At 34.8% G+C, this 22,175-nt stretch overlaps 1 protein-coding gene across 1 annotated transcript in view; it reads right to left on the bottom strand.

The window, feature by feature from the left end:
* The window catches only part of dally (division abnormally delayed protein), a 59,724-nt gene that overhangs the window by 14,141 nt on the left and 23,408 nt on the right, over window positions 1-22,175 (bottom strand). The window contains exon 5 of the mRNA XM_029311459.2: window positions 11,927-12,225. Within this exon, the coding sequence (XP_029167292.1) occupies window positions 11,927-12,225 (299 nt within the window). The remainder of the gene's footprint in view (window positions 1-11,926; window positions 12,226-22,175) is intronic.

Below are 22,175 nucleotides of genomic sequence, written 5' to 3'. Positions count from 1 at the left end.
AATATAATTAGATGTATGCGATAAAAGATATGCGATAATGTCAGGATTAAAAGAAATATAAATTAGGAATAAAAGAAATATAAATTAGATGTATGCGATAAAAGATATGCGATGATGTTAGGATTAAAAGAAATATAAATTAGGAATAAAAGAAATATAAATTATTGAAGAGAAAAAGAGAGACATATGACGCAAAATAATTATTATCAGAAAATATATGAGATGCGCGAGATGCATTCATTTCCTTTTGCGGATTTAGTAATTACGGTAATTGCGAACATTAATTTCGCGATGTATCGTGTATAACGAGGCTTCTATTTTTATCTGTGCGATAAATTGTAAATCAGGCATATAGTCGCGGATTCATTAGACTCTTAATCAGGCACCGGTACTTCGATGAATAATTAAACGTACACGTTCAATAACGTGGTTGAAATTTCTCCACGAGAGAAGAGCCCAGTCTCTCTTTCCGGTCAAATATAGAACTAGATAATTATTATATAGTCCATACCGCGAATAATCTTAACACGCATATCCGATTCGATATATACATACATACAGAGTGTCCCAAAATTAATAGCAAACCTGTTAATGGTAGATTCCTGGAATCATTTGGAGATAATTTCTCCTCAAAATGTTGAGACATCAATAATTTTCGAGTTATAAGCGATTGAAATAAGGGGTTTTTCGTAAACTAAGCCTTGTGGAAATAAAATATTAACAACATCACATTCTTTTATTAATTTCATGTAGAGTTTACTTTACTAGAATTTTAATTTAAGGCTTAATCACGAAGATACACGATGGCATTGGAAACATGCAAAAAATGATAGCTTCTTTCGCCGAGGAAAAATCGTCTCCAAATGACCCCAGGAATCTGCCATTAACAGATTTGCTATTAATTTTGAGACACCCTGTATATGTATATACTGTCTTCATCAGGGCGCGTTATTCGCAGAAATGCGAGCGAACGCATTGATACACGTCGCGGTTATCTTTTAGGGGGATGCTGACCGACAAAAGAGACAAATCGCGCGGCGCGTTTCGCGGAATTGACGCCTTCCGTTTTCGATCGTCACGCGATTAAGCGCCCATAAATCAATGAACCGGGAACATATGGTGTGTGTCCGCGATAGTCCAGAGGCCGGCGATACTTCATTGTCGCATTGACGCCAACAGCGCCCGTTTATCATTACGTCACATTTGTTATTGCGCTAGATAATTATAGCAAAATGCACTTTACAAGATAATGATAATTGATTCTCTATACATGTATTCTCTATATCTTTAAGCAAATTATTAATATTATTTATAGCTTTATTTATAGACATTATTTATACACGGAGAGAAAATTTTCTCTTAAAATTTACCCTGAAAATCATGGCAATCGTGCGACAATATGGTATTGGAAGAATCTTATTATGAGTTTCTCTGATTAATATTTACCACAATAAAAATTTTACTATGTACATATATATAATAATATTTTTATTGTGGTAAATATAATCAGAAACTCTTATAAGATTCTTCCAATACCATATTGTCGCGCACGATTACCATGATTTTCATAGGGTAAATTCTAAGAGAAAATTCTCTCTGTAATTTTATATGATTTACATAAATTATTTTCTTAATTTTTATTTATAATTTTTTTCTCTCTCTTTATATATCTCTCTAAAAATCTCCATTATTTCTTCCCTTTCACGTACTCTATTTCATAGGGTGAATTCTAAGAGAAAAGTCTCTGTGTAATTTTATATGATTTACATAAATTAATTTCTTAATTTTTATTTATAATTTTTTTTCTCTCTTTATATATATCTCTCTAAAAATCTCCATTATTTCTTCCCTTTCACGTACTCTATTTCATAGGGTGAATTCTAAGAGAAAATTCTCTGTGTAATTTTATATGATTTACATAAATTATTTTCTTAATTTTTATTTATAATTTTTTTCTCTCTCTTTATATATATCTCTCTAAAAACCTCCATTATTTCTCCCTTTTTACGTACTCTATTTCGGTATTATTTCCGCTACCCGCGTGAAAAATATTGCAGGAAAGCGCCGAACAGGCGTTCCCGAAGTATTCGAGACGTAGCCGTATAGTAGAGAGCTCGAATTGAAATATCGCCAAAGTCGGAGCAAGAGAGAGAGAGAGAGATCCTCGAGTTCTCTCGGTGTTTCTATGCGAATACCATCAGCCATTCACGGAGAGAAATCGTCCTTCACCCCTCTTTCATCCCTCTTTCGTCGACCACCGATGCACATGTCGCGCGCCTCAGTTTTCCCGCACCATCATCTTCCAGCGATTTTCCTCCCTCGTGAACTTTCTTCCTCCTCCTTTTCCGCTAAATCGCACCCCGCGGCGACTCCGTATTTTCTTTTCAAAGTCTTTATACAAGGTGTCCTTATGCAAGGATCTTTTATGTATCAAATCTCTCAAACTCGATGGCGATTTCTCAAGGGGATGCTGACTAGGTCTGTTTTATCGACAAATATTATTTTCATTTAACTCTTTATTGGGTACAGAATGAGAAATCCTTTACTAGAATTATAAAGTATTCATAATAATAAATCTGGACTATTACATAGGTATATAAAAAAAAACAAGAAATCTAAATAATTACAGTTTGTCTAAGGAAACTGTAATTATTTAACTTTCTTGGTTTCTTTTTAAATACACATGTAGTAGCCTATATTTGTTATTACGAATACTGTAATTCTAGTATAGGATTTTTCATTCTATAAAATCAATAAAGAATTAAATGAAAATAATATTTGTCGATAAAACAGACCTAGACAACACCCCCTTAAGACGCGAAATAGATCGTGATTGTAACACTTTATTATCCAAAATTATTATCGGATTTATTAAAAGAGATTAGATATGCAGCATTTTTTTGCACCCACCTGTCGTTCCTTTCTCATGTCATCCCTAACGAGTACAATTCGCTCCGATCTCGATGCAGAGAAACAACGAGGAACCGGATAAAACGGGCCGACAAAAACTGGTTCTCCGTCATCGAATGCGAAATCTGTCCAGGCGAAAACTGCATTTCCACCTGAATGCGCGTACGAGATATTTAATAATTGGCGGCGCAACCGAAAAAGAAACGACAAGGAAGACTGACAGAAATAAGCTGGATAATTCTTATTCAATATGTCACTTCCCATATAAATTTTCAATAAATTTCGTTTGAGAAAATAATCTCGTCCCTTGATGATGATATTCGACACTTTTGATTGGCGCTCTTGTAATTAAAGCTTAAATTGAGCTTGCAAAGAAAGAGAGATTGAATAAAGAGCATAAAGGCTTAAAGCTCAATTCGCGAAAGCTCTGATTTTCAATATGCTATAATTTGGAAGCTCTTTTATAAAGCCCTCGAATTCTCGCGGAGGAATGACTCGCTGCAAATTGGTTAAAGAATTTGTGAATGTAAGGGGAACGACACCCTTTATGCTCCACCTATATGTAGGTGATTCGACTAAAAGCGTATATGTGAGCATCGATTTGCAGCTCGACCAAGAGATGGAACGTGCTTTGGGGCGGATTAATATTTCAATGCGGGAAAGAGCGTCGTGAGAGATGCCACCATTATTTCGCGAATTCCAGAAGCCGCATCATCATCGTATACTCGATACGGAGTGCCTCCGATCCAAGTCTGAATACTCTGCTTTTATTGTGCAATAAATATAACAAGTTATTTCTAATATTTATTTTTTTGTAATATACATTTTCAAATATCGCTGAATAAAAAAAAATAATAATTGTATTAGTTTTAATATTTTAGATTGAGTAATTATTATTCGGAAAGCTAATTGAGACTCACAAGCTGAAGCAATATTATACTATGCAATAAATATAACAAGTTATTTCTAATATTTATTTTTTTGTAATATACATTTTCGAATATCGCTGAATAAAAAAAATAATAATTGTATTAGTTTTAATATTTTAGATTGAGTAATTATTATTCGGAAAGCTAATTGAGACTCACAAGCTGAAGCAATATTATAATATCTTATATTTTTACATCTCCCTGCCTTGTGAGGAGGCATCATCGATTTTTTTTTTTTTTTTCATAAAAGCTACTAATGTCAAAGAACCTAAAAATTATAATTGTGTTAGAGATAAAGAGTTTTTATATTTCACATCAAATAATTATTATTCATGAAGCTAATTGAGACTCGGCTAATGTAATTAATATTTTTGCGTCCTTTGCAAAGAGGGATGGTCATCAAATATTTTTTCATAGAAGCTACTATGTCAAAGAAGCTAAAGAAATATCAATACTATACATTAGAGAGAGTTTTAATATCTTACATGAAATAATTATTACTCAGAAAGTTAATTGAGAATCAATGCTATATTAATATCTTATACTTCTGCGTTTTTAGCGAAGAAGAATAATGGTTGTCAATTTTTTTTCATAGACTCCACTGTCAAGAAGAAACTAAAAATGCATTCAAAGTGGAATTTAGAGCAATTTATGTTCGTTGAGTTGCAATTGATGTCGCAGTATCTAACAATAAGCGAAGCGAAATAGTAGTTTCAAAGAATACAAATTCAATCAAGATAAGAGTGCCGTATTAACGTAGAGTGTCTTCGTTTTAGAATCGCCTTAACTAAGCTTATTTCATGTAAGAGGAGGTGCTTTCGTTTAATTGAGCGGACGAACAACAAGAAGTTCGCTCGATTATCGCGGCGGTTCGTTGATCACATTGAAGCGCTAAACTAAAGCAACTAAATTAATCACGGCTAGTCTTCTCTTAATGGCCGGATACAGCGCGCTCTCACGATTGTTAGAAGATAGTAGTACGTCCGATCGTCGGGAGAATTACAATTTGACAGGAACGAAGGCCCGGGCTGCCGCGAATGAGATTGAAAAAAATTATTTAAATTCATTAACGATTATTACTTATAGCTTAATTAAAAATAATTATAATTATTTCTTATATTATATATAAATTAAATATTTATATATAAAAATTAAACATTATTACTTATATAAAAAATAATTTTTTATATAAATAATAATCTAATTGATTTATGTGTGTAAATAGTTACGGTGTGAAATAAAAAAAAAATAAGAATGATCTATCATATTCAACCGTATAAAACGTGAAATTATATATAAAAATCTTCTCCTTCCATTGAACGTAAAATTTGAAATGCAAATCGCGCGCAGTTTATCGTCGAAATCGGATCTTCGACTTACTTCTGAAAGAGAAGCATTTTTCATCTTACGTCCTTGCGACAAATGGACCGATGCAGGCTTCTCTATGAACGATTCTGCTATATTCGTGCACACGTTGCACGGTATATAGAGCATTGATATTCCAGCGGATGCTATCTCTCCCGAGTCTTGGCGTGATACATATATACCGTCGTCATCCGTTGGCACGTTGCGTTATTGCATTATTTATAACATATATCGTCCGCGCAATTCGTTCTCATTCCCGACGATGTATCGGATAAACATATGCTAATATATCGCCGGTGGTGTACGACGTCAACCGAGCGTGTCGATGAAGCTGCAACTAAATTAGAAGTACACGATCGTAACACGTCGATGACGCACCACGTGCGTGTTTCTTATTAAAAAACCCTCTCTCTTATACGAAAAAAAAATAAGTGACTTCACACAATAAAAATAAATTATGACGAAAAATTGCGCGCAAAAAATAAAAAAAAATTAATTAATAATTCTCCGCTCAATTAAAGTACGCAAAGTTGCGATATCTAAATAATTAAGCCCTTATAAATCGACTGGCCTTATCAGCAAATAAATTTTCCGACCGTGTAGATTTTTTTAAAGCATCTCTTAAGTTCTTTAGGCGTGACTAATGAGATCGTTAATTTAGTTGTAAGGAAAGTATTATAGTCATTATTTTTTTATTTCTTGGTTTAATTATACTGTTTTATGTTGATATTAATAAATACTTTGTATTTTTGTATATATTAAAGGTATTCTTTCCGTTTATAAATAAATAAATAAATAAACAAATAATGACGCGGTGACCATATTTAGGGCTATGTTTCAACATATTTCCAAATCAGTTTAATACCAAGTGAAGATCGACGAGCAAAAAAAAATAATTCTGCGGCTACCAGAAGTCTACGTTCTAAGTTTTACAGTTTGAAACTGATTCAACTGTGTTGAAATAAACCCTTGGTTTCTTAAATAGGTTCCGGATAAAAGGTATCGTTGTTTTCGTATAAATTCTCACGTTAATACTACAATATTAGACAATGAAACGTTAAATACGAAACAAAGGACAAAATTGAGTTTTCGCAAAATGAATAAATCTAAAGGACAGCTACTTGAAACAAAGAACTGTCCTCTAAAATAAAAGATGATCACCGTACTTATAATTTGCAAATGGGAAAAGATGCAAATGAAAAGTGTTTCGTGAAAAAAAGACACCAAAATCAATTTAAACCTTATTCTTACTCAATGTCCACTAATAAGTAACGAATAGCAGCCTCTTCGGGTGCTCTAGCAAAAAAAAGGACAATCTTAAGTACCATTTTGTCTCCGATTTAATTATAAAAAGTTTAATCGCGAAGCGCGTGTCTCTCCTGTTTCACGGGGATATTACTTGACTTTTTGTCCCGTAATCCGCATAATACACGATCCAATTAATCCAATTCCGATCCCGAGGCGCTCGCTTGTTTGTCAGAGAGATCTGTCTCATATATTCGCGGCACACGCAGGATAAGAGAGAGAGAGAGAGAGAAACGGAGATCAATGAATATGCGCGCGAGTGCTCGGCGCATCGTCATCCTGTGGAGGAGACGAGGTGTCGGGGTGATGTGATTCGCGATGTTGGATATGTATTCGTCGTCGATGATCCAGTCATCGTCGGGGAACTCGCTTTCCGAAGCGAGTACGTGATCGCCGCTGGCCGGCCATACGTCGCGAAGTTAAGCTATAAGCCAAGTTAGGCGAGGCGATGCAAGGCGTTCTCCTTCCGGTCGTATCGGGCACGGACGATATACGGTTTCACAGCTCGCGATTCAGATATCAGGTTCCGCGGTTCATCACCTCGATCGAATCGACGCGAAGCGCGTGGAACGGCCCCGATATGCCTCGTTCTTTCGCGCGCTCTCTCTCGCGAACGGGAATTAATCGGATTAAATGTTCCTATGTGCGTTTAATTAAACGCACGCGTTAACAGGTCGCCACAGGTATTTTCACGATGACGTATCGGCATTATCGACATCATATTGGCAATTATCGGGTGAATCTGTATGATTTTTTTTTCTAGTAAAGGAAAGCTGTCCCACATAATAATTAGGAAAAATATGCTGACTCTGTGTGTCTGCTTCATTGGCAAATATTATTTTCATTTAACTATTTATTGGCTGTACAGAATGAAAAATCCTTTACTAGAATTCAAGTATTCATAATAACAAATCTGGGATATATATAAAGAACCCAAGAAAGTTAAAGCTCCTGGATCCTCGCCGCGGCGAACAAATTCTTATTGTTAGATGCCATTTTTAAATGAAAAGATACTTCAGATGGCTTAAGCACACTTTTAAAATACTTGTAAAACTATTTTTTTTTCTTTAACATTCAACCAACAATCGTAAAATGATGATTAAATCGTGATATCACATTTCGTCACGCGAAATAATTGCGCATGTGCAAAGAGCAGATGGATTGGGCCTCATATTACAATCATTTTACAGTTGTTGATTGATAATGAAGGGAAAAGAAATAGTTTTCGAGATATTTTAAGCGCCTGCTAAAGTCATCTGAAGTGCAGTTTTATCGCAATATCTTTTTATTATTTCTAAATGGCATCTAAGCATTTTTAGCGTGTTTTCTCGTCTCTGACGTCACAATTGTAACATGGTCGGCGAGGAACCAGGAGTTTTAAGTAAGGGAAAGCTGTTCAACATAGTATTTCTTAAAGATACTCGGTGTCAAAGACACCGACGCTTCAAGAGTCAGCACCCCCTTAAGGGATAAATAATTTTATCTTTTAACTCCTTTAAGAGAGTTAAATAATCACAGTTTCCTTATCGGTTAGGTTAGATTAACTTCCTTAATTTTTGTACATACATATATAGCAGCCCAGATTTGTTATTACGAAGACTATAATTTTAGAAAACGATTTTTCCTTCTGTACAGCTAAAAACGAGTGAAATGTTGAAAAACAGCTAGACTTAGCATCCCTTTTAAATTCCTTAATTGTCTCGTGCGAAATCAAGGCTAACGAGGCCTAATCTCGCTTGATGCTGCGAAATGTGAACTCGTTGGAGCGATCAACTCTCGGACGACGGGCATCGCGTCCAAGAGCGGCCAGCAAAGCGGCGAGAAATAGCAGGGCGGATGATCTTGCGACATCGTGACCTCGTGGCTGAGATGTTTGGCTGCGTCGTCGTTCGTTCCTTCCTTCGTTCAGTCGACGCATCGCGAACACAAGCGTATATATAAATGAGTGTGTGCGCGCATATTATCCCCGAGTGCGAGTGCGCGGGTTTGTGTGCGCGCACTCACACGAGTGCACTCAGGTACTCGGCGACGTTACGGCGCCCGTTTGCTCTCGTTGCCAGACTCTTTGGCGGCTTGGCGTCCTACAGGCTACGCCGCCGTTTCCTCCCCTCGTTTCATCCCCTCCCCTCCCCCTCGCTTCCTCACCCCGCGTCTTATAGCCTCCTTGTCGTTCTCTTCCTCTTTAGCATTGATCTCTTTCGTTCGCGCACGCGGTTCTCTCTTTCCCTTTTGCGTATACCGTTTGCGATGACATCGTCTTCGCGAAGATACGGACTTTTTGGAAGGAAACCACCAAGTTTTCTTTATATTTTTTTTTTCTTTAAACTTTCTCACCCCTCTTCTCGGTTTTATAATATTTTTCTAGGTGAAAATGTTTATTGTAGATACATCAAGTGCTATAAAGATGACTCTATCGATCGGCGAAGATATTTTGCTCCGAATCGCACTTTGACATTTTGTTTAATTGAAAATTAAATTATATTTTTTTTTTATGACATCCTCCTCATCATTCTTATGTAAATCTATTATGCCCTTTTCAAGGATGATTTCGCAAATAGTTTTCTTTATATTTTTTTTCTCACCCTTCTTCTACGTCTTTCTTACGGTTTTAAAATTTTTCTAGATGAAAAGGTTTGTTATAGATACAAGTGCTACAAAGATAACTCTTTATCGATCGATGAAGATATTTTGCTCCGAATCGCACTTTGACATTTTGTTTAATTGAAAATTAATTATAATTTTCTGCAACATTCTTACGTAAATCTATTATATCCTTTTCAACGATGATTTCGCAAACAGCGTGTATTAAAACGCGACGTATCTCATCTGTGACAATTATCGGGGAGAGTCCAATTAAAATGTATTATTACATCTCAATTAATTCACTTCATCCCCGTGAATGTCCAAAGTTAATGAAATTCGTCATTACGTAACGCGCGCGCGCGAGAATAATTAATTCCTGAAAATAACCAGGCAGATCCTAAATATTACGGGAGAGGCTTTTTCAATCAACCCCTCGTGTAGAATCAAATTACCCCCGGATCGGCGAGCTCGATCGAGCAAAAAGAGGAGAAGAGAGGCTTCACTTTCCGCTCCGGATCGAATCGTGCGGAATCGCGACGGCTTCCCCGAGACGGATCGAATCTCATTTAGATTTCCACCGTGAGATACTATATTATACTCTGTGTACGCTGCCTGAGAAAGAGGCTCTTCCGGTGGAAGAAGCCGTGGCACGCGAACGGCGCGCGCGTGTATTTATAAGCTCGTGTGCGTCTGTGCATACCGAGCGCGGTGACCGCGCGGAACTTGGCGTCGTCAGCTCGAGTAAACCTGGATTTCGAGAGATTTAACAGTCGCGTCTGCCGAGAATACGTTATCGCCGCTATCCTATCTTTCGCGCGCGCGATAGAGAGAGCGGCTGGCAGCTGCAGAGAGAAAATTGCATCCGCGCGAGATTCCTTCGCGTATCCCTCTCTCTCTCTCTCTCTTTCTTTCTGGTGCACCGATGTGTATTTGAGACATGAGGTCTTCCTACACGGAATAGAGAGGCGAAGGGAGAAATTTTTCTCTCGACGAGAGCAAGAGGTCTCATTTTGTTTAAAAATTCGCATATTAACTTGACTCCGGACATTTTTATTTTTATTATAACGACATTGATGAATAATTTATTGTTAATTTATACTAATATTTTAATTATTAATTGATGCGCTGAAGAAGGTTGGAAAAGACAACCGAAACGTAACGTCGAATTGAACTTACTTCTGTATAATTTTGAATAATTTATGTTATAAATCTTTTCACAAATATATTTCTAGTATAGAACTTATGTATAGCTCTTATCGCCTTTTTATTTGTAGATTAAAATTTTCTAAAGAGCTTTTACAAATTATATTAAAAAATTCGAAAGGTCATTTCCGCACGCCTATCGCGACAATTTCCTCTTTCCACGTTTATTTGGGAAAAGTGTCATATTTGATTATACGTATTTGGTAAAGTACCCGCAGGCAGAGCGGGAGCTCAAAGTTTGGACGAATTATTATTCTTCATTTCCTTCGAGCGTTTCAATTGATACTCGTTCAATTATCTTCCGAAGGATATATCTTCCGCGCGATCGGATATATATTATATCACCGATTTCAACGCTATTCTCATTTCACGGTCGAGTAGCAGCATCTCGAACAATGGCTGATAAAGGAGAAAACGCCCGTCTTCTTCTTCTTCTCGAATCGCCACTCGGTATAGATTTAATTAAGCAAGGCGACGGCGTCTCGATTAGGTCGACGATCGGTCAAAATGGCAAAGGAAACGCGGCCGTAAATTCGAGGATCGATCGGTCGATCTGGACTCTAAGGAGGCTGTCGCGAGAAATGAAGAGAGAGAGAGCACTCTCGGTGTGAGGGGCACTTTAAGACGAGGCCACCCGGCCTCGCTGATTAATAAGGGTGCGAGGGAACCTACCTTCGCGTTCCATTCTCCCGAATTGCTCCTTCGTCGTTCCCGCTTTCGCGTCACGATCGTTCCCACGCATTCCGATTTTGACGGCGGTTTCTCGATTAACGAATCGCGCGCCCATTTATTCCCCATCGTTCACTCGGCCCCGCTTCTTTCTCTTGTATTATTTTTATTATTACTTTTTTCTTCGCTGCAATAGCTGACACGCGATAACGTCGAGCAATTGTTGGCGCAGCTATGCTTAGTAATCATTTTTTATTATAATTTTCTTTAGCGCGAGAAAAATATTTTTCATAATTGAAATTTGTAATTACATTTTTAATTAATTTTTTTCAAAGGAATTATTTATGTTTAAATTAAAAAATAGTTTTTTTTTTATTTACAGAGTGTATCCAAATAAGTGCGAGACAAATTTTAGATGATTCGTTGTCGAAAATTAATATTTTTTTAAAAAGTAAAAACTTAATTTTTACTTCCCTCTTTAAAAAAGTGTAACTCCTCAGGGATACAAGAAATCCCCCTTTAATTTTCGACAACGAATCATCTAAAATTTGTCTCGCACTTATTTGGATACACTCTGTATATAAAAAAAAACTATTAATGTTTTAGAATTTATTTTTTAATTTAAACATAAATAATCCCTTTGAAAAAAATTAATTAAAAATGTAATTACAAATTTCAATTATGAAAAATATTTTTTATATATATATCTTATATTGGTTTTCCCTAGATAAATTTATTCTCGTCAAAAGAAAAGAAAGTGTGTACGTCTCTATGAAAAATATCTCCGATTATAAATCAAAGTTAAATCTTAATTCCTGACGCAATTGAACGCTTTCGCAAATTTGCGCAAGATCCTATACGCGGAGCTTATATAAGCTCGAGCTATTAATCTCTCTGATCCTCTTAAAGGAGACAGATCTGGAGTACGAAAATGATGAAAAAGAAATGATGTGTGCACTCACTCTCCGATGCGTTCGCCGTTCCAGCAATGTTTGCGAGGGTATTCCTCGCAGATCGTGTCTGCCATATTCGTGTAGAAGTAGCGGGACGTCTCGAAGCTGGCCACAAAGTTGCCTATTTGCTTGCGCAATCCCTCCAGCAGGTCGTCGTACGCCCGAAACGTTAACGACGACGACGACAACGAGGACGCAGCTGCGTGCATCTCGCCGGGTGACTCGGACAATTTCGCAGCTGCAGTCGAGGACGCTGGGTTCTCCTCGTTCGGAGGCAGCAGTTCCGAACGACCGCACACCTTTCTCACCTGAAACAGACATTCCACATCCTGTTTCAAAAATTTCTTACATGCACTACCTGGAATTTTCATATTTCCAGGGCAATTATATCAATATATTTTAGAATTATATATTATATATAATTTTAAAAATTCAAATATATATATATGTATATTATTTTTATATATATTATACAGATTTTGTTTTATAATATTTAATTAGAATATGAATTATATATAATTATTTATTTATATCGATAATTATTTAGATTAAATTTTATATACATTTAATTATATAAATAAATAATTATACACAGAGAGATAATCGTGGGACAATATGGTATTGGAAGAATTTTGAGTCTCTGATTAATATGTACCGCAATAAAAAAATATTAATATTTGCTACAATAAAATATAAATATTTTCTTATCGTGTTAAATTTTAATCAGAAAAATTACCATGATTTTCAGGGTAAATTCTAAGAGAGAATTCTCTCTCCATGTATATATTTAATTTATATATCATAAATTATATATAATTTGACAAACAATGTATTATAATATATATATATATAATTTTAGAAATAATATATAATTTAAACGAGGGAGAAAACGTTAAAAACACGAATTTTAATACGAAAAAAAATGTAATGATACAAATGACGTTCTTTCATTTAAAGGAAAGACTCGAATTAAAATAAAAAAAATTGGCGGACGAAGGACAGGGTTCGAGGCTATATGCACCTGGCTGCACGTGTTGTGCACGCATAAGGCCCAGCTCGCGCGCGACGTTGGAAAGTGTCGCCTGCGAAATGACTCGTTCCTGTTTTCGAAGCGAGCAACGTCAATTTCTCGACGATTTAATAGGAGACGCGGCCTGACAGTTTTTACACTCGACCGCGTCACGGCACGTTTCGGCGCGTTCACGCGTTAATCAAGACATGCACACGCATATGCACTCATACCACGAGATCTTGAAGAGTGTCGTCGGAGGAAACCACCGGTCTTTTTATTCTCTCGGACATTTTTCCGAAGCAAAGGAACGTAAAACTTTGCGCGACAGCTGACGATGATATTTTTCCACGGCGTCATTTTAAAATTTCGCAAGACTTCCCGGAAAAATAGTAACGCGCCGGTCTTTTTATAATGTAATGTCTGTCTGAGCTGTCCGGAGCAAGACCCGAAACGTGGCTTGCCAAAAGCGCAACTTTTCTCGTCTTCTTCACCGCACGCCAACCTTGCACATACATCTGTGTGTGTTTATATGTATGTATATACATATATGCGTGCACGAACCTGAGATAATCTAAGGTGCATTCACAACGATCACGTACAGGGACTGGCGATATTTCAAGCAACTCGAGTTACAGATTGTAGATTGCTATTTGTGAATCACGTATGAACGATTGCGATCATGTGCGAAATTATCAAATCGTGTTTTTCGAAAGAGCGAGAGTAATTTCGTCGAAAAAAAAGAGATTTAAAGCTTCTGGTGCTCCAAAAGTTGAAACGCTTTAAAACATTGTTGAAAAGTTGAATTGCAAAGATAAAAGCGTTTTCACTTCAAGCGAAAAGTTTTCTACTCTATTCTCTACTGAAAATATTTTTGCTCAAAAAAGTTTGTCCATCTTTGTTGCAAACATATTTATATATATAACGAAGTAATTTTTTGTAGGACAGAAATAAGCTTTCAATTTTTCTTTTTTTCTTATTGAAAAAATCTTTTCCTAATTTTATTGCAATTTTATTTTTCCCAATAAAATATACCGCAATCTTTTATTAAAAATAAATTAATCCTTTATTTAAAAAGACATGCATTTCTTAACTGAGGAATTGGCAAAGAAGTTTTGTACTCATAATGTCACTCATTATTTTAATCTAAATGCATTTTATGACACTTAAATGGATTGAGATAATTTGAAGTAAAAACATTTCTCGTCACCTCCCATTATTGTGTGTAATCAATTTCATCAATTTTACTAATAAGTACATAATTTTTCTTTAATGAATTTTAATTTCTTTACCGCTTTTTCTATTATTCACCATTAACGATATCAATCAAAGTAGAGCAAATACGTGATTTCTTTTCAATGGATCCAAATCTCTCAAAATCAATATCATATGTCAATCAATGCATAACATGTATTTTATCGCATTGCTTCAATTTCCCTCGGAATAAAGGAGATAAAAACGCGTCAATTAGAGAGTTTTGTCAATTTACAAGTTTCGGAATGGCGCGATAATACTGGACGACAAAAAGTGACCTTCCCTAGCGTAATCGCGGCTTCCAGAACTGTCTTTATCATTCTATCAGCCGCGCGCGTTTCTACAATAGTCATTAAAGTTATCGTTGACATCGCGGTTCCCGCGCCGCCTTTCTGTCCTAATTACTTTTTAACGCGGCCCATAAAAGGAGCCGGGCACCGACGCGAACGGCTCTTCGGGTTAGGTTCTTCGAGGCTCTTCGAGGCGGCATAATCGTAAAACCGGCCGGTCGAGAGCGTAATTAAGACGGCACGCGTGGGCGTTCAAACGTCGCTCGCTCTCTCGTCTCGTCTTCTCGATATCTCGTTTTTTTCTTATTCTTCCCTCTCTCTCTCGTCTCTCTGTCTTTCGAAAGAGGGAGAGAAAGGCGCGACCACGAAACTACTCCGAACGAAGAAGAAATACCGAGGCTTGAAACGAGCTGCATCCATCGAGAAAAGACTTTAATCAAGCACGATACACAGTCGCATTATGATTTTGTAAATTGTAATTTCTCGTATATTGTGTCCCGTATAAACGAATCGTCATCGAAAATAATAACTACGATGTATATACAGGGAGTGTGTGAATTACATTGCGTTTATTGCATCGATTGATCCTGTAAAGCCTTTTTAATGACTTTTTATTTAAAAAAAAAAAAAAAAAAAAAAAAAATGAACATTTCTCAATGACAGATTAATTTGATGAAAAAATGAGGCCCCAATTGAGAATTCTATAGCGCACTGTGTAGATGATACTTGTGCGTATTTGAAGTATAATCAACGTTATGAATGATTTAAATGGTTAACTTTATGGTTTAACGGCTTCTCTTTTGCTTCTTCGCTCTCATTAGACAGGAAGGAAAAGATAAGGATATTCTTCCTGGTAAAAACTTTTTGATTGAATAAACCGTGTGCTAATTATATAAGGAAGGAATTATATAAGGATTATATTAAAAGATTATGGAAATTTCTACAATTACAATGATGAAGAAAATGACATTTGTTAGAAAAATAAAAATTAATTACGATAAGACAAATCCATTATTAATGTATATAAAAAAGATATATCTACACATTTTTCAAAACAAGAATTTTACAAAACTTGATAAGGATATTATATTCTTCCTGGTAAAAACTTCTTAAATAAACCGTGTGCCAAATTATATAAGCAAGTATTAAAAAAATATGGAAATTTCTACAATTATAATGATGGAGAAAATGACATTTGCTAGAAAAATAAAAATAAGACAAACTTATTATAGTAACACATCTATACATTTTTCAAAACAAGAATTTTCTAAAAATTTCTGCGACTTCTCTCACGGACGAAATCATTGAAAATCCGACTTGCAGAAGAGAATCCCTCCTGTCCACACAAGAGAGAAACACCCGTGATGTAATCTTCGCTGTAATTCCATCGCGCGAGATATGACGTAATCGAGGAACAAGGATTACAAGGCAGATACAAACGAGCCGATAAGCGGGTATCGAAAAAAAAAGAAAGAAAGAGATCCTCTCCGAATTGTAACCGGACGAGAGATGACATTATCTGCGCGAATAAATCGCGCGCGAATCTTATCGGGAGAATTTTGTCCCTTCCTAGCAGTGTTGGGTAGCATTTAGATACATTTTGTGTATCTGAGTCTGCTCTTTTTCTGAGAATTGCTTTTTTCAGATACATTTTCACATATTTTTTTGAATAGCCCAATTCTTTAAATTTTTAAAAGATCAAGACTGCAAGTTATCAACATATCGAGGCATTTTTCACGTGTTAAGACTAACGAATAAAGTCGTAATATAAACCAACATATTAATAAAGATGAAAGAATTATTCATAATACATTTTGTATATATTACCATTATTATGATAAAATTTAATTTAAAAGTATCTGATATGTATCTGAGATACTCTTAAAGTATCTGAGTATCTGTATCTATATCAAGGTTGGCCAGAAAAGTGGGTGGAAAAAACCGTGGTAGAAAATTCCGGTTTTATCCATGGAATAAATAAACTGGCAAAAATAATATTACATAAAATATATTTATATAACTTTATAAAAAAATATATGTTTCAATTAATCACTATGATTAAAAAAACGAGAGAAATATAGTCCTCTTTTATTCAAATTAATTAATTAATATATGAACTACATTTTTTTAAAACTTTGAAGGCATTACTAAAATTCATATTAATTTTTGGTCTAATGAAAAATAAAACACAAAATACTAACAAGCAAAATTTACAATTTTTACCATTTATATTTATTGAATTCATCGTTTTCAAAAAATGCCAGTTTTTGCCGGTTTTTACCAACCCTGATCTATATATACATTTGAATTTGTGTGTCTGTATCGAGATACATTTGAAATGTATCTTACCCATCACTGCCTCCTAGAATCCCCTGCCTACACGCGAGGCTTATTCGCTCCCCCGAGTCGCGTTTACCCTTGACCCGTTCTACGATCTACGACAAGTGGCGACAATGAGTTCCGCTTCTCACTCGTGGGACAAACGAGGCGGATTAGAAGATTAGGATGTTATCGCTTAACGCTCGCCCGCTCGCTCGCTCGCACGCATCGAATAATATGTATATATCACGGCGATCTCGGAGAGGCGCCTGGCCTGGCCGAGGAATAATAATCACTGGCCTAGCTAGGAAAGAGCCGGGAGCGAGAATTTATAACACGCGAAAAGATAAAGCTACCATATTCTACATGCGTTTTAGAATATCTCGCATCGAAATCTGCCGTGGGAATCGAATAAACTTGAAGAAACGGCGCGAAATGAGAGAGGAATCGGATTATTATTATAAGAGGATGCTGATAGACAAACTGTAAAATATTATGTAATGTAATTTAACTTGATTGCAATTTTGTTTTATTAGGTTTAATATTTATTTTATTTTTTATTGGGAAAAGAAATAGTATAAAGTAATGGATAGAAGAAGGTGAAATGGATGGATGAACGTGAGTAGGAAAAATTGTAAACCAAGTCTCTTTTTTGGCGAGAAGCTGAAATAAACTTTTATATTAAGAGAATGCTGACTCTGTCTGTTTTATCGACAAATATTATTTTCATTCAATTATTTATTGGCTAGACGGAATGAAAAACCCTTTTCCAGAATTGAAGTATTCATAATATCCAAATCTGGGCTACTATATACTTATGTATGTGTGTTAAAAAACCAAGCATGTTAAATAATTAGCTTTCTTATCGATCTTTTACATTATGTTGACCTAATTTAAGATAATCAATAAGAAACTTGTAATTATTTAACTTTCTTGGTTTTGTATGTACATATATAGTAGCCTAGACTTTAATTCTAAAAAAGGATTGTTCCTTTTGTATAGTCAATAAATAGTTAAATAAAAATAATATTTGTCGAAGACAGAGTCAACATTTCCAATGCTGAATCCACATTTAAGGATAATCCTACTTGTGGCTTATCCGAGTGAATCGTAGAGGATCAAAAATTATACTGAAGTTAGTTTTCAATTGTACCAACCGAAAAAATTTCTGCCACTAAATTTATTTGAATTCACAAATACAAGATTATTTTTATAAAAGTTGACTGGAAAAGATAAAAATGGAGAATATATCTAGACAAATGTGCATAGCTCATTAACAAATATATACCAGTGTTGTGCTTAGATGATTAAAACTAGCTAGATAAAGATGAGATAAAAACATGTAAATTCATCTTATTGGTACACCGAAAAAATTGTATTCTTTAGAATATTATCTTTAAATTAAGAATATTATCTTAAATTAAGAGGATCGTCTTGGCACAATTTTTCGGTGTATAGATAAGATGAAAATTATTTTTTAAAAATATATCTTGATAAAAGATATAATTATATGGCGATTCATCTAGACCATTTTTAAGACTGCTTATATGTAAACACAGCTATTAAAAAAATGTAAATTATAAAAGAGATATAAAAATATATCTATTCATATTTTTATTTATAAATTTGTATCGCTTACTGCTTAAATTCTACTATTTAAGTATTTTTGTGCTATGATTCTAAAGCAAAATTATCTGAAAATTATTCTAGATTAATTTAATAAAGATAATACTTTTTTTTCATTCATGCAAGATGCAGATATAGATAATACATATTTTTATTATCTATATAAAATTAAGGACGACGCCAAAATTTCATCTAGATGCTCATCTATATAATTTTATTTAGATAACAGCACGCACTGATTAATAAATAAAAAATATATTCCGAGGCTACGTTCTTCCGGAAGTGGCATTAGAACTTAAATTTTGTTCATTCAAAGAGAGATGACGAAAGGATCGAGGCGTTCTAGTTTCGGAAGAAAGGAAATACCTCTCGATCAGATGATACGTCGATCCTTTCACCGCACATTCGGCGACGAGGGTGGTAATTGAGGGTGGTATCTCGATACGAGCACCCCGTCGATATCCATGTCAGCGATAAACTGTATCGATAACCGAAGAGGAAACCCATCGAGAAATGAACGCGCGCGGATGAGAGAAGTGCGCTCGAACATGCCCGTGAAACCGAGCACGATGAAGCCACAAGGAGATCTCGTTCGTCGGATAAGAGAGGCGAGGCCTCCTTTCGCAAAGATAGCAACCGGGGTAATTGATATACAGTGTGTGCGTATGCGACTCGAACAGAATGCGACAACTATTTCGAGAGAGGAATTTCGCTCCGGTTATCGCTCGAAAGAAAAATGTCACACATCAACAGAGATAAAAGGCATTTTTTTGACCTCTTAATATCGAACGTTGAATATCAGAATATGTGTAGGATGTAACTAAAAAAAAAAAAAACGTATGATTCTCTGGCTAATTTGGAGACGACTTTTTCTCGGCGAAAATGTCGAGAGGAAGTTCATCACTTTTTTGCATCTTCTCAATTTTTGCTAAGTCTTAATTAAATTAAAATTGGTTTAAAGTAAACCTAATTAAAGGATGTAATTTTGTTACTACTTTAATTCCATAAAATTTAGTACGAGAAGTTCTTTTTCAATCATTTATAATTTATGAAAATTATTGGTATCTTGATATTTTTACTAATTGTGAGGAAAAATTGTCTCCAAATTAACCAAAGAATCTAATGCTGTGTCTTTTTTTATTTGATCAATTTGAATAAAATATCTTGCTGAAAAACAATTATAAAATGTTTCTCTCAGGTAAATGATTTTCAAATCGATCAAGGAAGAACATCTCATTCATAAACTGAGATGTTTGATTTTTTATTTGATCTTTTTTATTTTATCAACTTGGATAAAATATCTTGTTGAAACAATTCTAAAATGTTTCTTTGAGGAAAGTGAGAAGTTTGAAATCGATCGAGGAAGGACATCTCATTCATAAACTGAGATGTTTGATTTTTATTTTACCAGCTAGGATAAAATATCTTGTTAAAACAATTCCAAAATGTTTCTTTCAGGAAAGTGACAAGTTTCAAGTCGATCAAGGAAGAGCATCTCATTCATAAACTGAGATGTTTGATTAAGGGTTCCTCCAGACATCTCCTATGGATCGAAATTGAGATTTCCTAGATTGGATAAAATATCCAGCTTGGATAAAATATCTTGTTGAAACAATTCCAAAATGTTTCTTTCAGGAAAGTGACAAGTTTCAAATCGATCAAGGAAGGGCATCTCATTCATAAACTGAGATGTTTGATTAAGGGTTCCTCCAGACATCTCCTATGGATCGAAATTGAGATTTCCTAGATTGGATAAAATATCCAGCTTGGATAAAATATCTTGTTGAAACAATTCCAAAATGTTTCTTTCAGGAAAGTGACAAGTTTCAAATCGATCAAGGAAGGGCATCTCATTCATAAACTGAGATGTTTGATTAAGGGTTCCTCCAGACATCTCCTATGGATCGAAATTGAGATTTCCTAGATTGACGACGAGCACGACGTGGGTAATAATACTCCTTCCTCGTGGAGAGAAAACGCGGGCTCGAGCTGAACCGCTGATGAATAATAACGCATCCTGCTCCACCTACTACGAGAGACAATACTTGATTCCAAGGATCCTCGACTCGCGCGCACACATACATACATTCCATACGTCTCTTTCTATCTCTCTCTCTCTTGTGTGCATGCGAAGAATATAAAGTGCTATACCTATTTTGTGCCTTCTAAAACGCGGCGGTGACGTCCAACATCGAGTGGATGCATCAGACATCATCGATGAATCTCTCCTCGATATGGATGATTATCGATTTCGATAACACTTTTAATAATAGTATATGTATCAATATTGTTTAAAATAATGTTTTGAGATTTTAAAACTTTCAAAGTCTTTATTTGAAGGCTAAAGTTCGACGAAAATCTCTCCGGTTCATTTTTTAAATAATAGTTTCTTCAAACTATTTAAATAATTAAGTGCTTTGGATTATTATAATAAATAAAAGTTTTGGTTCTTTATTGTATATGTATATAATTATATAAAGAAAAGTTTTATTTAAAACTAATTGTTTTTTTATATAGTTTTTTAAATCTATAAGTGCACTATCATTCTAATTCTTTCTCTTTTTTTCAATTTTATAAAGAGTTTCTTACAAGAGCATTCGAATAAATGCAAAATACTACGTAATCTATATATAATATTTACAAGAATATATTTAATCTATTATTAAATTGTATATGTCGATAAATATGTGCTTCAAAGTTTAAAATCAAGTAATTATATATATTAATTATTGACAAAAATATCGGCTAACTTTATGTATTAAATATCGGCTAACTTTATGTATTAAATATTTATAGAATTAAATGAATTATTTGATCAAAAGATTAACGCAACACTATTTGTATATAGAGACTAAGCGAGTGCCGATTCAATAAGCGAAAGAAGGAAACATTTCTTTAAAACACACGTTAGAGATTATGTTATTATTTACACATTACATAACGTCAGATTTCTGTCATTTAGGTAAAAATTCTTTTACTAAAATGTCACTACTATTACTTTAGTACAAGTTTTTTTTAATGCTATTACTTTTTCATAAGTAGACGTATCGCACAGTGAAAGAATATTTTGAAATAATCACATTATTTTAAACAGTATTAATTTATATTTGTATATATCTGTAATCTTTTATGTATTTTCTTTTTTTTTCTCTTTTGTATATATATTTATATCACTTACTTAGTTATAATCTACTTTTATCGATATAGAATTGTAATTATATATATATATATTTTTTGTATAATACTAAAAAGAGATTTATTTCCGTTTATTAATAAAATAAATATATACTCTTATTAAAAACGTTTGTCCTTATAATCGAGAAATATATCTCGCGATTTCTTCAGAAACAATATGCAAAAAAAATCTCCCCTTTCTTTATTATTTTGCTATTATCGACATTGTATAATAATAAAAAATCAATAAAAATATATAAGCGCAATATTTGCGAGACGTGAAGCTCGAATTTTCTGACGTGCGACTTATCGAATCTATCACCTCGCGGTTGATATAATTATATCCGACGAGAGAGTTCTTCAGGCACGAACACGCGACAGATTCCACGAGCGGTTGATCGAGACGAGCAGGGGACGACGAGGACGAGAACGAGGATAGGGTGATGGCTTGGCGGCTCAAAGTTCAACCAATTTAGCCGCGGTGACGTCAGAAGCGCGTGTTCACCGTTCGGTTCGAGCTCGCGATTAAAGAAAGAATCGTAACCGCTCTGTCTGCGACGGAGATCGCAGATAATCAGCCGGGATA

Source organism: Nylanderia fulva, unplaced genomic scaffold (assembly GCF_048542155.1).
Source record: "Nylanderia fulva isolate GAGA-0341 unplaced genomic scaffold, ASM4854215v1 Scaffold3, whole genome shotgun sequence".
Classification (NCBI taxonomy): domain Eukaryota; kingdom Metazoa; phylum Arthropoda; class Insecta; order Hymenoptera; family Formicidae; genus Nylanderia; species Nylanderia fulva.
The sequence above is the reverse complement of the archived record's forward strand: the minus strand, read 5'-3'. Positions and strand labels throughout refer to the sequence as shown.